Source organism: Neolamprologus multifasciatus, chromosome 12 (genome assembly GCF_963576455.1).
Source record: "Neolamprologus multifasciatus chromosome 12, fNeoMul1.2, whole genome shotgun sequence".
Lineage (NCBI taxonomy): Eukaryota > Metazoa > Chordata > Actinopteri > Cichliformes > Cichlidae > Neolamprologus > Neolamprologus multifasciatus.
Window position 1 is genome coordinate 24,079,720 of NC_140450.1, and position 18,594 is coordinate 24,098,313.

At 40.8% G+C, this 18,594-nt stretch overlaps 3 protein-coding genes across 4 annotated transcripts in view; 2 read left to right on the forward strand and 1 right to left on the reverse strand.

The window, feature by feature from the left end:
• Positions 1-6,902, forward strand: part of tcf7l1b (transcription factor 7 like 1b) — a 33,358-nt gene extending 26,456 nt beyond the window's left edge. Inside the window, exons 8-12 of one of the 2 annotated variants that reach the window (XM_085180340.1) lie at positions 1,762-1,902; positions 2,014-2,176; positions 2,271-2,378; positions 2,569-2,620; positions 3,234-6,902. In XM_085180340.1, the coding sequence (XP_085036466.1) occupies positions 1,762-1,902; positions 2,014-2,176; positions 2,271-2,378; positions 2,569-2,620; positions 3,234-3,724 (955 nt within the window). In that variant the 3' untranslated portion in view covers positions 3,725-6,902. The remainder of the gene's footprint in view (positions 1-1,761; positions 1,903-2,013; positions 2,177-2,270; positions 2,379-2,568; positions 2,621-3,233) is intronic. The other variant, XM_085180341.1, reaches the window with a different exon arrangement.
• Positions 6,903-8,311: 1,409 nt separating this feature from the next.
• Positions 8,312-13,669, forward strand: tgoln2 (trans-golgi network protein 2). The gene is made up of 4 exons (XM_085180343.1): positions 8,312-8,536; positions 10,482-11,227; positions 11,684-11,767; positions 11,858-13,669. The coding sequence occupies exons 1-4, from the start codon at positions 8,473-8,475 to the stop codon at positions 11,861-11,863; spliced, it is 900 nt and encodes a 299-aa protein (XP_085036469.1). The 5' UTR covers positions 8,312-8,472; the 3' UTR covers positions 11,864-13,669.
• Positions 13,670-16,009: 2,340 nt separating this feature from the next.
• LOC146507050 (dual specificity protein phosphatase 18) lies at positions 16,010-18,088 on the reverse strand. Its single transcript, XM_085180344.1, has one exon. The coding sequence runs from the start codon at positions 17,127-17,129 to the stop codon at positions 16,584-16,586; it is 546 nt and encodes a 181-aa protein (XP_085036470.1). The 5' UTR covers positions 17,130-18,088; the 3' UTR covers positions 16,010-16,583.
• Positions 18,089-18,594: the final 506 nt, after the last annotated feature.

The following is an 18,594-nucleotide window of genomic DNA, read 5'->3' on the forward strand; positions in this document are numbered from 1 at the left end:
GTGGATCACGTTCAGTAACACCCCAGCCCTCCCGAAGGGAGACATCTAATATCTGTTGCCTCTGTGGCATGCTCTGTTCACATTTTTCCTGCAGTATTAACTTCAGTGGTTAATACTGTAAATGTTATTTGGAGTGGATGTTGCTTTATTTATAGGAATGTAAAGAAAAAATGCAGTATATCCGCTTGGAGAAAACACTGTCAGACGGTGGACAGGCAGCGGTGTCAGGACTACAAAGGGATGTAAGGTCTAAGTCTATTGGAGACAGGTTCAGCTTCTTAAATAGAGCAAATGCATTATTGGCATTCAGGGCTTCTCTCCTGTCTTTTCTTTGAGAGCTAAACTTCTGTGGTCAGGCCAGTGTTCTGAGCCACTCCACATGTGCGCGCGCGCACACACACACACACACACACCGAAGAGATGAAAGGGCTGAGAATCGATTAGGACAAATCAAAGCTCATCTGAGCCAACACGTCCCTTCAGACTAAACTCTCTGACCCTCTGTCAAAATTGGAAAGATTTGTAGCGAGCCTTCCGGTGTTAGTATGAGATGAAATATTCAGAGGGTTCTCTGTGATCGATAGCATGTGTAACTCCATCCTGAAATGAACTCGCAACAATCAAAGCACGCCTCACACAAGGTTATTTAATGCACCAGACGCACTGTGTGCCAAATATTGTGGCAAAATTTCTGCTTTCGTGGAGATTTGAAATAAACTCGCGGTGAGGCTCTCTGACCCAGGAAGAAACCCGCTGAAACGAAGACGTTACACGAAACACTTTCGACAGTATCAGTAAGATATACGTTTAAAGCGTAAGTGTAAAGCGTGAATAAAAATTTATGGCAACAATGATGAACACTAATGGAAGCAATATCTTCAAAATACAGAGCTTGACTGCATGCCATCACTCGGAGCAGCTTGAGTTATTCACTGGGGAATAAGTAGGATGTTTACAAGGATAGCTGGTAAAGGTTTATTACCAGGGGAGTCATAAGGGTCCTGTTTGTTTATGCAGTATAAATTATTAAGAATATCAAAGACGAGGGGGAAAAAAAGGGAAAATAAAACATGAACTGAGAATTAGCTCCTGTTTACTGAGTTGTTTTTAGGCTTTTTATAAGACAAGAAGTTTGGTTTGAACACATGTTGCTGAGTGTGACGGTTAGAAATCATCACATATGTAGGTTAATAAGGCACATATATAATACATATGTGTGCTGTCACTAACGACAGCCTGTGTAACATGCTAAAACACTTAAAAGAGGTGAATGTTCCAGTCTTAACATTAACTAGAGTGACTGATCCTGGCCTGTGGAGCTTAATTCCCCCTCTTGTCTGTTACAATGCTCCTTTGTATTAACTACTGGAAATTGAGAGAGACACTTTGTAAAGGTGTTCTGTGTGGACGGCTGTCAGAGCGCTCTCCGCGGTCTGGGACGTGGTAAGGAAAGAGGTTTCAGGTGTCACAGCCCTGCCATTGCCATGGTAACAACACACTCCACTTTTCTTCAGCCTTTGGTGAATAAAAGGCCTTTTGAAAACGTCTTTATTTGAACAAAAAAGAAAGCATGTTACTCATTGTGTGTATGAATTTAGTCTAGACGGAGGCAGTAGGCACAGTGAATTTCACCCCGAGGGTGAGGCAGGGCGGTTATGTGCCAGGTTAGCTGAACTTTTTTTTTTTTATGCCTTGTCAAGCTGAGAGAGGTGCGCTGTTACATCCCGCTGTTAAAACGTTGCCCCCTTTTTGCCCTCCCAGCTTGGTGTCCAGCCGTTTCTCCCCTCACATGGTCACCCCACCTCCGCACAGCCTCCACCAGACCGGCATTCCTCATCCGGCCATAGTTTCCCCGGCCATCAAGCAGGAGCCCAGCGGTGACATCAGCCCCTCGATGCACGCGTAAGACGATTCAGCAAAAACCTGCCTTCGTTGCTGCCCCTCGTTATGCTAAAATCTACTCGTGCTTACTTGGTCATTCACACGGCTACTTTCATTCTTGTTTTGGATTAGCAGAAAGTCCCCCGTTCCTGCCAAGAAAGAAGAGGACAAGAAGCCTCATATCAAGAAGCCTCTGAATGCTTTTATGCTGTATATGAAGGAGATGAGAGCCAAAGTGGTGGCAGAGTGCACTCTGAAAGAGAGCGCGGCCATCAACCAGATCCTTGGAAGACGGGTAAGCAGTGCAGACAAAGGCATTGGAGTTTATACATACATATATGTGTGTGTGTGAGAGTGTTTAAAGGTCCTTTGATATACTCTGTCCACAGTGGCATTCCCTGTCAAGAGAGGAGCAAGCCAAATACTATGAGCTGGCCAGGAAAGAGAGGCAACTTCACTCCCAGCTCTATCCGGGATGGTCAGCACGAGATAACTATGTGAGTGGCACATTTCTGTTCTCAGGTCTCATATCGTGACTGGATGATGTTTAAATTCATTTCCCTTTAAAGTTCAGTCCAGCTATGACTATAGAAACTGCCCTTTTAATCTTTGAAGTGAAGTTGGTGAATTTTCTTTGCTTTCGCTATGAAAAAAACTGTTTTTAACAGCATTGTTTCATGTGTGCAGGGAAAACGGAAAAAGAGGAAGAGAGAGAATAAACCAGACTCAAAACCAGAGGGTAAGGGGCCATTTTCTTCCTGACTGGCTTTATTTCGTTCCCCCCCCCCCCCCCCCCTCACATTAGAGAAGAAAGAAAAATTGTAGGAACTAACAGCGAGGGCTTTATTTTTCTTGCAGAGCTCAAGCCCAACCTGACACTGCACATTTCTTCTGTTATTTTCTTTCCCCCTTTTTTTTGTTTCTGCGTGAATTTTGTCCTTCGCTGGCTCTAACTAACTCCTTTCCCTGCTTTTATACTTTGACAAGCAGCTTATGAGGTTCATTGCTAATAGTGGTAGGTATGTCTGCTATTGTGCAATCAAGTTACCATGGCAAATTGGCCAAAAAAGGGAGCTTTCCACTCTTTAGTGCGCATTTTGTGTACATTTTGTGTTGTTCCTCTTTTGACCCATACACACATACCATTCGTATTATGCTGTGAACATCCTGTTTCAGTCTTCTTGTTGTCAGTTTAAAAAAAGGTCTTGTTTCTAACTTTAACATCGTGCTTCATTGCTTAAATAATCACTCATTCACTTCTGTCGGACGTGGCATAAAGGGACTTGCACCAGATTTGAAGTCAGCGGCGGATCCATAATTCAGTTTGCTCACTTTTCCTCGTTTCCCCGCAGACTTCTCGATAAGAAGCAAGAAGCAGTGCGTGCAGTACCTGACCTCGGAGAAGATGTGCGACAGCCCCGCGTCGTCTCACGGAAGCATGCTGGACTCACCGGCGACTCCCTCCGCGGCCTTGGCCTCCCCCGCCGCCCCCGCTGCCACTCACTCCGAACAGGCCCAGCCGCTATCGCTCACCACCAAACCGGAGGGGCGCATGCAACACCACTTCTCAATACCCGGGAAAGCTTCCGGGTCCACATCCTCCTCTTCCTCATCCTCCTCTTCCTCCACCCCGTCCTCTTCCTCCTCCCAACCCACCATCTCCATCCCCGTTGGTACTTCAGGTAGCCAGTCAAACACACCCATCCTCACCCGGCCAATCCCCTTCACCTCTCTGCACCCCTCCATGCTGTCTCCCCCTTCGCCCTTCCACCAGGCCCTTCATTCCCATCATGCCCTGTTCCAGTCGCAGCCCCTCTCCTTGGTTACCAAACCAACTGAATGAATTCACAAAGGCAATTTTTCTTTCCTCCCCATTTATTGTGCTGTATATTGATTGCTTTTCTTTAAAAAAAAATAGTTATTAGAACAACTTTTTTTCTAAATAATGAAAAGGATGAAATATTATTGGTCAATATTTGACCGTCTCCTTTTCTACACCTCTCAATGAAAACAAAAATGTATTTTTTGTAAAGTTTACTGCAGAACTGGTTTCTTTTTTTTTTGTTTTGGTTTGTTGTTTTGTTTTTGTTTTTGATGCATTTATCCAATGAACCTCTTGTATAAATGAACCAATGTACATAGTTTCTTTTATAAAAGCAAAAAAGAAACAAAAAACACACTTTTACTTTAGCCAAAACCTGATTAATGTTAGTATGAAGTTTAAGTCTTAGTACTGGCCAATAATTGCAACCCCCTTCTCCCCCCCAACCCCTCTTTTTTTTTTTAAATTCACGAGTGTGTGCCCCTTCTTTGACATGTTAAATAAACATTTGAAATTGTTTCTTAAAAGAAATATCTCAAGTCTGTCTTTTCAATGCTGTTTCTGGTCGTTTAACAAGGAGAAATTGCTTTAACAAGGTGATGTGGTTTGAATTAGCGTTCCTATAAAAAGTGACCACAGGGCATGACACTGTAGATGTAGAAAAATCACATTTAAAGACAAGTATGATTTTATCAGGGCTGCATTTAAACTGGAGGGGGCAGCCAAACAAAAAACAAACACAGCTGTCATTTTTTTTATGCCTGCATTATCCTTCAGCGCTAACGTGAGAACGTCTTCAGCAAAACCCTCCTGACGGTGGCAAAGACTTTAATGTTTAATAAAGCAGAATTAGGCTAACCACACTGGAAAATGAGTGCATGAGCCAGGGTAATGGAAATTTCAAGCCCGGTATAGGCGCAAATAAAAAAATAATAGACATCTGCTCATTCTTGGAATGTGGCATCCCTCAACAATGACAAAAAAAAAAAAAAAGCAGGTCAACCCTCCATCCCAGTGCACCGTACCCTACTCGGGCTCCCCTTTTTTCCTTTTGCACTTTTGCTGCATCTTTATTCACCGTTTGGCACACTGCTTAGGCTTTAATTAACTCAGAGGTAATGGGATGGAGCCCTTGGGACCTCATTAGGCATTTCAATTAGTGAAAAAATACACAAGGTAGGTTACAGTTTTTGGTGGCTTTGGAGATGAGTAGTAGTGCCAGGGATGGACCAATTATGTGGGAGCAGAGGGGGGGGGAGGCCGGCCAGGACGAGATCACTTACAACCCCTCTATCTACCAATTTAACTTAAGCAAGATGTTACCTGCTGGGAGAGACGCAGGGAGCTGGGAAATGTTACTTTTTCACATGCATTTACATATAAAGACTTAACGATGATACAGAGAACGATCTGTCTGTCTTAGCTGATTTTCTACATTCAGATGAAACATAAATAATCAATGACATTGTCAGAGAGGCATCATCCATTTGCCGCCAGCAAAAAAAAAGGTGGTCTGTGTCACATATATTTTTAAAATTCACTTTAAACATTGTTCTAAAACTGCAGAGCGGCGGGACTGAGGATGCGTTTCTGTTTGGGGCCTTATATAGTAGAGGCACCAAACTGTCAAGTGTGCCCTGCTCTGTTTTAAGCAATCATTAGGCACAATAAGCATTTGCTTGTTTGCCATTCTATCTTACATCATTCCAGACACAAACCGCTCGTGCTCTGATGCCACGGCTGCCTGCTCTGAGCCACCTCACCAATCCATCAGTGAAATTACAGGTAATGAGTTGTCAAAACAGTCAGCAAATCTGTCTCCTCGAGGCCATGCATCCAGCCCGGCGTTCAATTCTCCAAAGACAGTACCCCTATTATGAAGCCCAGTCTCTAAGTGAATAAGTTCATATGTGCAGGTAAATACATTTCCATACCCGTGCCTGTTTATTATTATTATTTTTTAAATGCTAAATTGGTCTTGCTATATTGAAAGAAATATTTTTTATTTAATCACACCATCCACTTGAAACCAAACAGAGGCTATCTTGCAGTCAGCATGTAACACACGGCTGTTTATCTCGAGTAACGTGTCTGGATGCTGCTCTGCTCAACATCTGCCATGTAAAGCACGAGGTCAGATTTAATACATGTTAATTTTTGCTCATTAAATTCCTCCAATCTCTTGCCAAGGTTCCTTTTTTGGGCCTTCCTTTGATCTTAAATTTATTCCAGGTTAACCGTTTGATACCTTACTTGCGTAATGCTGCCTCCAGATCTCTTATCTGAGAAGTCACTTAAACTGTGAGCTGCAGCACATTTAAGGCAAGGCCAGTGTTTATGCATGAGCATAATCAGGAGAAAAAAAAGCTGAACCTATATCTGCCATTGACTCTGTGACCTTATATTCCTACTAATTACAGGATGCTTCACATGCGGTTTCCCAAAGTGATATTAATTGATTGTTTCTGTAGCATTCACTGAGCTGAGCAAGCCTCAGCTGGCTCGTTTGTGAAGACAGGTATGGCTGGCTGTGAGCTTAAGAACCTCCGTAATGTATTATTCATACCCATTTGACCTTAAAGATGGAAATGCAAATGGGTGTCAAGAATGAGAGGGATCATCGGACTTTTCAAATGTCAAATAGCCTGCCACAATTAAGACAAATTCATTACAAGAGCCTGAAGGTCTCCTGCACCCAACTGAGATGTAAAACACCTCTAATTAACATTTAGATCATTATCTCTGAAACTGCTGAACATGTTCAGCTCCAAGGCCAGCGATATTGGTATTGTCATGGCTTTTTTTGTGGTGTTTTATTTTGGCCATTGCTTACTAGAAGAAATGCTTTTCCATACCCTTTACGTTTGGTTTAATGTAACAAAGCAAAGTTAACCTACATAGATAATGGCACAAGTAAAGTGTTTTTTTAATTGCACTACATGCCAATACTGCCATCTGCTGATAAGGTGAAATGACAAGCGTGAAGGAAAAATATCAACAATGCCTACACTTAACCCGTGTGTGGCAGTATAACACAAATGAGACCCCCATCTCTTCTTCTATGGTGGATAAAAGACATTGAGAATAATAAACACAACTTTTTTTCATGAGGTCAAATAGGCGTGCCCTAAATTTGTGTAATGTGTGTAATTTTAGGGGTTTCCACATAGCTTTTAAATTAAACTAAGTCGGGTAAAGGCAGAGCTGCCTCGAACATCCCTGTCTTTACTCATATATGGAATTAAATACAGTAATACCTGCAGGCATATTTGGAGGAAACGTTGGAGGAAACATTGTTACAACAATGGTGATACACTATGACTGGGAGCAGGACATGAAAAACTGTCCCTTAACCTATAGTGACACGTCTTTATCATAATTTAAGCACCAAAGTTATCTACCTCTCGGTACTCTGGCTTCCCCTAACAGTCTAAAGACATGCATGGGATTAGGTTAATTAGTCATTTAAAATTGCCCATAGGCAATGTGAATGCTTTTCTGTGCTTGTGTGTTAGCCATACAAAAGATTGGCCCCGCCCACCCTGCGACCCTGAACTCCATAAGTGGAAGAAAATAGACGGATTGACTTGAAAATAGAGAGAACTACAGATTAGTGTTAGTGTCTGTTAATATGGCGTTCCAACAAAAGAAGCAAGGCGAGGTATTAGTGCACATGTTTGATGACACTGAAAGGTTTTTCTATTGTAACACCTCATTTGAACGTGTCAAATCTCGCCCCACAACTACCCCACCCCCGCAAAAACAAACAAACAAACAAACAAACAAACAAACCCAACTTAAACAAGCAGATCCACTTTGGTAGTGAACTGAGACGAAATAAAAATAAATCATAATATTGACTCAAAAAAATACAAAAGCATAATGATTTCGTGCAGTATACTACCATAGATGTGCTCTAGAGATTCAGCGGTGTCACAGGCTGAGCTGGGCAGCTGAAATGATAAAACTGCACAATAAGAAGGATATGAAAGTAATTTTTTTTCAAACTTTATTGAAATTATAAAGCGAACACTCAGCCATTCCAGTTCAGTTTGTACAGTAGACATACAAGGCAAATAAGAGTAACAATATACAGTACAATGAAATAAAAAGGATAAATAAATAAAGGAAAGAAAAAAAGGAAAAAAAAGGTGTGGGGGGGGGGGGGAATGTGACAGACTTCATAACAACTTTGTACTTGAAAGTTGTGACAGCTCATTCGTTAAACATTTCTGAATGAATTTCAATCAATGACAAACCTTTTTCATTGGAAGTTAATTTAAGAGAGTTTAAGTAATATTCAATTTCAATCAAAAACAAATTAAATGATGGGGTTGAGTTTTGAAATTTACATTTATGTATATGGAATTTCCCTAATAAGATATAAAGATTGACAATGGCACATATTTTTTTTCTTTAGTTTCAAAATAAGTGATAATGTTCTTCCCTTCAATTTTGATTTCGTATGTTGTCTTGCACAGCATATAGGACATGAAAGTAATGAAACCACAATCGCCACGCTTTCTCCGTCAGCACGTTCTTGTTATAAAAGCATGTAGCCTCTAGGTGGCACTAAACTTCACTCACGTGTTTACAATCGCAGAAGAAGAGAAATGCCAGCTCGTACACGGAAGCAGGACCTGTCAAACCTCTTGAACCTGTCGGCCTGCGTTTGTCAGCTCGGATTGCGTCGTGAGCTCTGAGGAGCCGCAGCTGAAATTAGACGGATTCGGGTTGCGTTTCTTTGGCGTGTGGACACAGCCGACACGATGAGGACGGCTTTGCTGCTGCTCACAATATCTGCAATATTCCTGTGTTTCAGCTCCATCGGAGGTGAGTCAAGTTTTGTTTTTGCGTTTTTATTTGGCTTTAGGCCTGCGTTGGTTGAGCAATTATGGGATTCCCCACAATCCCTGATAAAGACGATAGGCGATATATGTCAAAACAGTCCCTTTTTTTTTAATGGAGAAAGGAGAATAGACTGATTTACACCACTGCAGAAATAAATAAATAAAAAGAATAATAAAACAATAAAAGCTAAATAAATTCTAATGTTTTATTTGATGAAGCTATTTTTTAATTTTGTTTTTGATTAGGGGTGGATGGTGGCGATTGCATAATAGGTGCTATTTAGTCTGTTTAGTTTTTCATTTGAGCTTTTTCTGTTATTTTAATAATCTTGACTTTTTCCGCATCCTCCTTGAGCAGTCGACCCGGTTTAACAGGTTGGCTCGCAGGTGCTACGTGAATAGGATATCCTTCTGCTTCTTAAGAGCTTGGGAGGGATTGCGTTCATCCAGTCTCCTTTTCCTTCACCGCTTCACTTTTGCGATATAATTAACTTATTGTGATCTCTTGCAGGGGAATGTGTACTTGTGCTGTACTCTACTATACACACCTGTGCATAATCATAATATTCCCTGTCTTTACAGTGAATATAGCAAAATATGGATTCACACGAGGTTTTCACCGTAATCTGGCATAATTCCTCCCAACTGGAGGCCAACTGACACAGGCGATATATCCATACCAATATTTAGTTATGATTAAAAACCCCGACAATATTCGGATATATTGGCCAATATATATAGTTTATTTTTCAGACACATGAAACTTAAAGAGATTTCCCTGACATTTGTTATGCACTTACTTGTTTACTCGCCTAAGCTCTGCCTGGCGTTGCTTGTTGATTTTGTGGTACCTGTTGCCAACAGGGAAGTTGTAGACTGCCCTTTAGTTCGCAAACAATGCAACATTAAGACTCATAACACGATTAAAGGGTGTTTCTACCTTTTTCTTCTTTACTTTCTTTAATCAACCTTTATAACAGGATAGGTGGAGCGCCAGTATCGGCTGATAATATCGACCCACCAATAAATCAGTTGGTCTCTACTACATACATTTTCAAACCTGCTGGATAAAACTGTGGACACTATTGGATCATTTTTTCCGTAGCATAATGTTAAGAAAATTACTCATGAGTTATAACTTATTGTACAGATCTACATTCTTTTAGCAAAAAAAAAAAATCTCAGCATTATTTATGTATTAATTATGGTCTGCACCACTGATCCACACAAGTCATGTGACCACATACTAATGGCATATACTGTTCACTCTGCTGATTATTGGCCCAGTTGAAAATCAGGATGATAAAAAATACTGGATTCCTAGTGCGTGTTGCTTATTTTTTTGTGTTTTTGTATGATTTATGTGTGAAACTATTAACTGCAAAGAAATTACTACAACTGTTTTAAGGAATATGCACATAGCCCTAGTTGATTTTGTAGTCAACCTAACAAATTAATGAGGTCAGCTGACATATTGTAGCCCACTGACCTTTTGCTTTGCATGGTGGGTAATCCAGCCTTGATAACTGGTGTATTAGTCCTATAGTAGTAGGTCTACGCAGTATGTCATATATGTAAGCAAATACACTCAAAGTGTCAGTGGTCACTGTCACAGTCTAGTATTATCCACGTCTGCTATATTGTCCTTTGATTTCTGGAATGTTTTGCTGCCAATCTTTTTCATGGCAGACATGATTCGATTATGTAATTGAGTAATCCCATTTAATGTAATCACTTGGAGGAAGCTGACAAGAAAAATAAATAATGTTACAAAGATATCGGGAGAGAAGAGAAAAATAGATTAAATAATATTTCAGAGGAAGAAATAAGTAGTGAGGATAAACAAGCAGATGTGCATGTAATAAATAGTTAATTCAAAATCCCAGTTAACACATTTTACATTCGATTGCTCTTGTTTTTGTATTCAGCACAGGGTGAAGTCTCCACAGATGCAAAAAGCCCACCAGTAAATGATACAAATGGAACAGATCAATCTCAGTCAAGCGTGTCTGGTAACGACACCGGAAAGGCGGTTAACGCATCAAAACATGAAGAGTCACCCAGCTCAACTAAGAAGGGTGTGACTACATCAGCTGAACAGTCCAAGGCAGTCGAGAAAAATCCGGAAAGTGCTGTAATTGAAACAGATACACAGAGTCAAACTGAAAAGCAACAGGAGGATGGAAATGATAAGCACGATGGAAAACAGGATTCTGGTCAGCAAACCCAAGGGAAAAACAATCTGCCCAATAAGACACATGTGCAATCCAACCAAGCGGAGCCTGAAACCAAAGACAAAGAAAAAGCAAGTCCACAAGACAAAGCTCCTACAGAAAACAATGCTAAAAAAACGGCAATCGAAAGCACATCCACAGAGAAACCTAAAGATGAATTGAACACCATAGAGAAAATCCAAGCAGATGATGTAGATGAGGATGATGATGAAGGGCTTGGTGACGATCCGATAGATGACAATGAGGAAACTCCAAACCCCGCTAATGGCGAAGAGCAAGGAAAGGATGGTGTGGAGCCGACTAAAAGAAAAGAGGCGAAAGCTCCATACGTCCCATCCAAAATGATGGAAAACGGGGAAAGCAGCCATTTCTTTGCCTACCTCGTTTCCGCAGCTGTGCTGGTGGCAGTGCTCTACATCACTTACCACAACAAGCGCAAGGTACTTTTGCTGTTAGACCGGCTTGATGTCCCAAGTCTTGTACCCAAATACACACATAGAAAAATATTTTTTTAAAATTTCACTTTAAAGTTTGACTCTGGTGCTTAAACTAAGATAAACTGCACTTTGAGCCTAAAATATATTTGGCACTTGTGGTTGCCTTTTGAGGCGCAGGTCATTTCCTGTGTAGAACACACACAACAATTCAGTTGAGAGTTGTGTAAATATCTCCACTGAGCTTAAGGAAAGAAACGCATTTCTCAGCTGTTCTGGTTTAATGCTGAAAAGCACTTTTACATTAGCTAAAGCTTTTTTTTTTTTTTTAAACCTAGTTGTCCATTTATGTGTAGCACACTCAGTTCTAACATTGGCTAGCTTAGCTATCCTTATTTTGAAAATCAGACTTCTTACAGCAGTCCAAACCAGTCTTGCCTAATCGTTTTTTTCCCCCGCCAGATAATCGCCTTTGTTTTGGAAGGAAAGCAGTCCAGAGGTGCACGTCGACCTAAGTCCACAGAATACCAAAAATTGCAACAGCAGGTGAGTGGCTTGTATAAAGAAATACATTTCTCTGCGGCTCTTTTTCAAGAAATGTTGTAACTTTTCAATTCTTTCTTTCTTTTCTTTCAGATTTGATCTCAAGCCAGCTGTTGGCTGTTTGAAATGAAGGAGCGCAGATACCGGTGTTCGATATATTACTGAAGTACTCTGGGTTACACCTCGGGTTAAATGAACATTCTTCTATTTTGGACCTTTTTAGATGTTTATTGCATGACTATGCAGGTGACACGATTTGCCTTATTGAGGGAATGGGGGAAGTGCAATGAAGGTAAAATAGGCATGCCGTTTTTGCACTTGTGTCATTATTTCACTTGTAGTTTGGCCTGACAAAGGTCCTTGCTCAGGATGTTGAAGTAGCAAATTCCAGCCTTACTCCTAAATAAGCCATTGGAATCTTTGTAAAATACTGTAATGTGCTTTTTATTTGCGGTTGTTAAAAATGTCTTTTAGATTTAAAAAAAAAATACATCAAGATTTCATTAAGATGTAAAAGTGTCATATTGGAGGTCAGACTCTGCAGTGTAGGCCGTGTGAATGTAGTAACAACCGTAATCCAGAAGGAGGTAATGGCTTAAATATACCCATGGAAGAAGGAAAAGTCACTGCTCTCATATCTGCATGCTAAATACAGCCACAGCCTGGCACAAATATTGGAAAGCACATCTTTGCTTTCCAATATTTGTGAATGTAGAATCGATGAGGACTACAAAGTTAGTGTACAGGGATTGTGTAAACAGTGTTTTATAGCAGTTTCCCAAATATAACTTCATTACCAGACTTGTGATTAGAGGTTGCTCCTTATTAATAACTATTCTACCTACACTAAATCACCCTACGTGGGCAGCAGCTCATTGATGCACCTGTACAATATTACAATGTTTACAATAAACTGATTGCAGAACACAATCTGACATTTGAACGTTAAAAAAGACACTTTGATGGTTAATTAAAAAAAAAAAAATTAAAACCATCTTTTGTTTCGTTTTTGTTTGTAAGACTTTCTAAGCGGGCGTTCGCGTGAACTTTTTCCATTTGTTCAAGACTACATAAATGCACATTTAGCGATGCGCTGCTTAAGACTGGAATCTATATTTATTAACACTAAGCTGGCTGTAGGTTTGTGTTGGATGCAGATATGAACGTACTGTCAATGCTGTGATGCAAACTCGTGGCATAAAGGGAGCAACCGTATGATGGCCGACTACTCCTTTTTAAAAATTGAGACTTGTCTTAGGTTTACTGGGTGCGCATGTTAATCTCTTATTTCAGACAGTATGTCAAGACGACCAGTCTTTTTCAAAGTGGCGTTTAAAGATCTGAAAACTATCCATCATGTCTGTGGTTTAGAAGAATACTTTTACGTTGTACCACTAGATGTGTGTCTCGGGGATGACCACTTAAATATAAAGATTTCACATTTCCTCTGTAACAGATGTGTGTTTATGTTTAAAAGAAACGACAGACTTGTGCCAAGTTGTGAATGAGTTTTACTGTGATCCGTGGCGTCGCTCTGATATTGTACCCGTTTTCCTCAGTTTCCTCGCTGTTCGTTGCAGGTGGCGGGCATGTAAAGCTAATTGTGTAAGAAATAGAGCTGTTTTCTTTTGGCTTAAGGAATCCCATATTATGGTATGAAAATGTATATTTTTATCAAAGAATTAAGTGAAATTATCTTTTTTTTGTTTTAATGAAGCACCGTAATTGGCTAGAAAACATCATGGCCATGTAGACTTTATTTCTCTGTTGTAAGGACTGACTGTCCATTTAAAAAAATAAAAAAATAAAAAAAAAACAAGAAAAAAAAAGCTTTCTTGCTCATTAGAGTGAGAGGTGAGCCAGCTCAGTTGTATGGTTATTGGAAAATAAATGCTTTTTCTACTGTCTTGTCTCAGTTGAGTCGGACTTGTTAACAGCCTTCACACACAGCTCACAGCTCTTATTTTGACTTTGAGAGTAAAAAGTATCAAAGCATTAATGTTAAAAAATAGTTCAGTTAGCAACGCTGTGAATGCGGGACTTTAACTTTTATCTAAATGTACAATTGATCCACATAAAAAGTATACAAAGAGTTTATTGGAGTTTCTGGACAATTTTAAAAGCAAAGTGAGTGTTGAATCAGCTTCCACCTGAGCCCTCAGAGTCAGCTGATTTTGTTTTTCATGCATAAACTTTCTATATTATTATTATTGTTATTATTATTATGAATAGTGATGTGACGTTCTGTATCGAGGCTTCGAAGCGTGTGTCGAGTAATTGAGGGGACGTTTCCGCGAAGCGCGTATCGAGGCTTGCTTCATTTATGGGAGGAGCTGAAAATGATGACGTCCGAAGCCTCGCTGCCCGGCTGTACCACGTGACTGGTTCATGAAGCGGTTCAAACTTTGCCGCGAGATATGACAGCGATATGAACCCCTCAGACTTCATTCAAAAATGTAGGTGTTTGATGGAGAGTTGCGGTTAGTGAGAGTTAGAGACAGTTTGGAGAGAGTTTGGAGGTTTATGAGAGTGAGGAGAGAAAGTCAGGAGAGAATGGAGCCAGCTAAGAAGAGGAGGATGTCCTCCCCTGTGTGGGAACATTTTGATTTTATTCCTCCCAACAAGTTATGTAAATTTCTACAGAAGATGTATTTTCATAATACTGATGGTGCAATAAAACATATGTTAAGCTGTCTTTACATTTGTACAAGGTGAAGTGTTTGCTATGTGCCAGGGAGCTGGGATATAACAACAACACCTCATCCATGCTTAGGCACTACAGAGCTTTGCATGAGAATAGGGGGAACACCGATTGTGGAGCAAGACCAGGTGAACCATCAAATGCCATGATAATATAGCATGCAGTAATGTTACTAAATGATATAACAATATTATACAATGCAATAATTGACGTGTGTAATATTTATATTTGTGCTTTGTTTTTGTTGTCTTTCCTCAGGAGAACAATCTCAAATAGATGAAGACCTGGTTAGCATGGTGATTGAGGACTCCCAGCCATTTAGCATTGTGGAGGACAAAGGATTTAAAAGATTTGTTAAATCATTAAATCCTAGCTATGTTCTCCCCACTAAAAACGTCATAAAAGCAGTGAAAATTTAGTTTTTACAGAATAAAATGTGGGCAGGACTGAGGCTCAAAGCCTCAGTGTGTAGCTGTCCATACCTGAACGTTACAAAAGCACAACCACTGTCCACACCCCAACCACACCTCACCTCACAGTAAATGATCATTTCCATTTTAAGCATTTCCAAATGATCATTTTCCATACTGCCAGCATAAATATACAAAGTATACTGCCATCACTACAATATAGATGTTTTACACACTCCTTTTGTTGTTGACATTTACAGGCTGTGTGCAAAAGGCCACACTCTTCAAATTCATGCCAACTAATATTTTTACGTCCAGTAGATGTCCTACTAGAGCAAATGAAGCTTCAAGAAGCTTTGCGCTGGGGTGAACCAATTGGATGAAAAGCTTCAGTGCTTCATGAAGCTTCATCTGCCCATCACTAATTATGAACATTCAGAGTTACAGGGTCTCAAAGTACATAATCTGATATCTGACACGAGTTTCCCAGCACTTTTGATCCCTCATAACCATACATAAGATGGCCACATTAAACTTTCAGGGTTGAAAAACATATTTAACCTCCTAAGACCTGAACCACGGCATGCATTTTTAATTTCTCTTTGATATTTGGGCATATTGGGACCCAATGAAATTATAAAAACAAAGAATTACCAGATTTATTTATTTATTTTTTTATCAGATTTTTGTTTCTAAGAAAAATGAGAGCCACATATGAGGATATTTGTTTAAAATTTCGATAGAACAGTGGCAGTATAATGTCCTCGTAAGTGGATATCAGGCCCCTGTAGAGCAAAATTGAGTATTTTGGTCTAAATAACCCAAAATGTGATGTCCACATATGTGGACGCCAGGTCCTAGGAGGTTAAGGTCAGATCCAAGACCACAACCAAACTATTTTCAAATCAGTGTTGCACTCTAAAGCCAAAATATTTTTATTATTACAGTGACGCAGAATAACAGAAACAAGAACCGATAACCTGGATGTTTTTCTGATAACTCATCATCACCCCCCCCCCCCCCCCTCTTGTGGCTCTTTGAGCCACAATTTTGATACTAGGATCATCTTCCAGCAATGATTCCTTATGACTCAAGAGAATTTCGTGGCTGCCATTTTTCTTCGATCAGTGTTAATAGTGCAGATGATACTATTTGCCTTATTGAGGGATTTGGTTAATTTTATGTAGAATAACAATCACTCATTCTGTTGTATTTTATAAGCTTTCAATCCTTTAATATGACATCCTGTAATTTTTCAGATAAATGTTGTGGTATAAAAAGTACACATTGATCTGAAAGATAGTGGAGCAGCATTTAGTCACATTGAGTAGAAGCCTAGCCTATCTTTAGAGCTCCCATTCATGACAAATGTGTTGTGGTAAATCTCACTCCTCCTGGATGTTTGAGCATTTTGCAGAATGATGGAGGGTTCATATCTGCCAGCGGTTCCTGAGCTCACCAAAAATCTCACATAATCAAGCAAGAGGTGGCCAAATGCACCATGGAAAAACCACAGCAGGCATAAATTATACAGTAGCTCAGTTACTCTGCACAACTGCCCATTATTATGAGGGCCTGGAGGGAACGCGTTCACTGTTTATGCTTCCTTTCAAGGCTGCACATGATTTTACAGTTAAGGCCAGCACACTGCAGATCACTGTGAAATTATGTCCCACTTTCCCACCACACACAAAGAAGCGTGCTTCCCTCACAGTGGCATCATATTCCTGGCCTCCTCTTCATAAATGTCAGGTATCTCTCCCATGGATGAGGACACCATGCGGACAGAGTTGCAACCACGAAGCTCCCCCTCATACTGGATGAGCTGTTTCCAGAACCCGTTATTGGGTCTCACGACAGGGCGACAGGTCCTGACCCAGCCGTGGGCCTCTAGGAGGCTCACACCGCGGTGCTTCATTAGGTAAGCCATGCACAGGGCTGCGGAGCGGCTCACCCCGGCGTTGCAGTGCACCAGCGTGCGGCCGCTGCTCTCCGCTGTAACCTGGATTTTATCCGCCACCTCGTCAAAGTGATCGCTGAGTCGAGAGACCGGGGTATCAGAGACCGGGATGTGGAAGTACCCCACCCCTGGAGGGGGCGAGACGCTGCCCTTTTTCTCAGTGACGTTGATGATGCAGGTTATCCCGCAGCCAGTCACCTGGCGGGGATCACCGGCCGCTCGGGCATTACTCAGGTAAAGACAGTCGGTGACTCGGCACAGACCCGAGAGAGCCGACGGAGCTGGAGGATGCATGGATAACGTCACATTCAGCGATGCTTCACAGTTTGTTCCTTTCCATGATACAAATCGCGCCAGCGAGGTACATGCAGTGGTACGGCGACTCAGGAAGGCCAAACATCTGTGAGTGCGCAAGCTGGCGCCTCCAGCTGGATGGGGGTTTTACCAGGTGGATAGAATGGTCGTATTAATGAAATGTAAATACCCTTTCTTAGTGACGTACTAGGCAGCTTTATACTGACAGGTATGCAGTGGGTTTAAAGTGGGATCACAATTCAAATAACCTACACTGTGAAAACAAGCAAACAAACATTAAACATCCCAGTTTTAATGAATCATCAACGTTATGATTATCATGTTAATGACTTTTTAAAAAAAAATCAAGATTTGCTGTGTGGCCTCAGTAATTGAACCTAAAGTGCAGGACTGGGAACAACAGGCATAAAACTGAAAAAAAAAACAGCTTTATTGCTACACTCCAACAAAAGCACAAAGATAAGCAGGCACCCAGGACACCAACACAGCTCAGAGAGAGGACTGAGACGACATATACTCACAAAGGATAACAAGGGTACAAGCAACAGGTGTGAGGACAGCTGAAACTAATAACAGATAATAAGTGTGTGGGAATAGAATCAAAGCGAAAGCACACGACGAGAGACTATCAAAATAAGACAGGAAATAACCAGCACTGAGACCAGGACTGAGACATGAATTTGACAAAGAGATAGAAGATAAATGCAGAGACAAGAATGGGATTGCAAAATGGAGATTAATAAACCTTTCACCAACTAAAGCAATCAGGGAACTAAAGGCACAGAAAACAACTGGACTTTACGTTTCATAAAGATGTTTCCTCTCATCCAAGAGCTTCTTCAGGTAAATGATGCAAAGTCCCGGGTATTTTATTTAGAAGAAGCCTCTTGGATGAGAGGTGAAACATTTTCACGAAACATAAAGAAGTCCAGTGAGGTGCCCCCCCCCCACCACCACCACCACCAAGCTCCTTAGCCTACCATGACCTGGAAAACTGAGACATACAGAACAGAAAACAGGATCATCACATCATTAAGTTTATTTAAATGTTTAAGTGTTTAAGTGACTGCTGTGATTTTGAAAGCAACTCATTCTTGCTTCTTGTCAGGTCTCTCAGACTAATCTTCCTCCTCAGTAAGTGGAATGCAGCCCAGTTGAACTGAGATCAGCTGATTAACTCAGCCAGTCAAGAATGTTCCAGGTCCATAATTAGAAAAGCAGCATTTTATTTAGTTGGCAGTAAAATCAAGAGTAAAAGCCAGTGTCCCGCTTACACTGGCAGCCCAGGAGATCCAACCCCTGGCAGAACCACATTCTTTTGGTCAGGATCTTTGTCCCCGTCCACATATGTTCCTCTTTCTAAAGCTTTTCTCTTTGATAGACACTATTTGTTTCATCCGTTTATCACTTCACCGGTTTTGTTCTTCTTCTTTTATGGAAACTT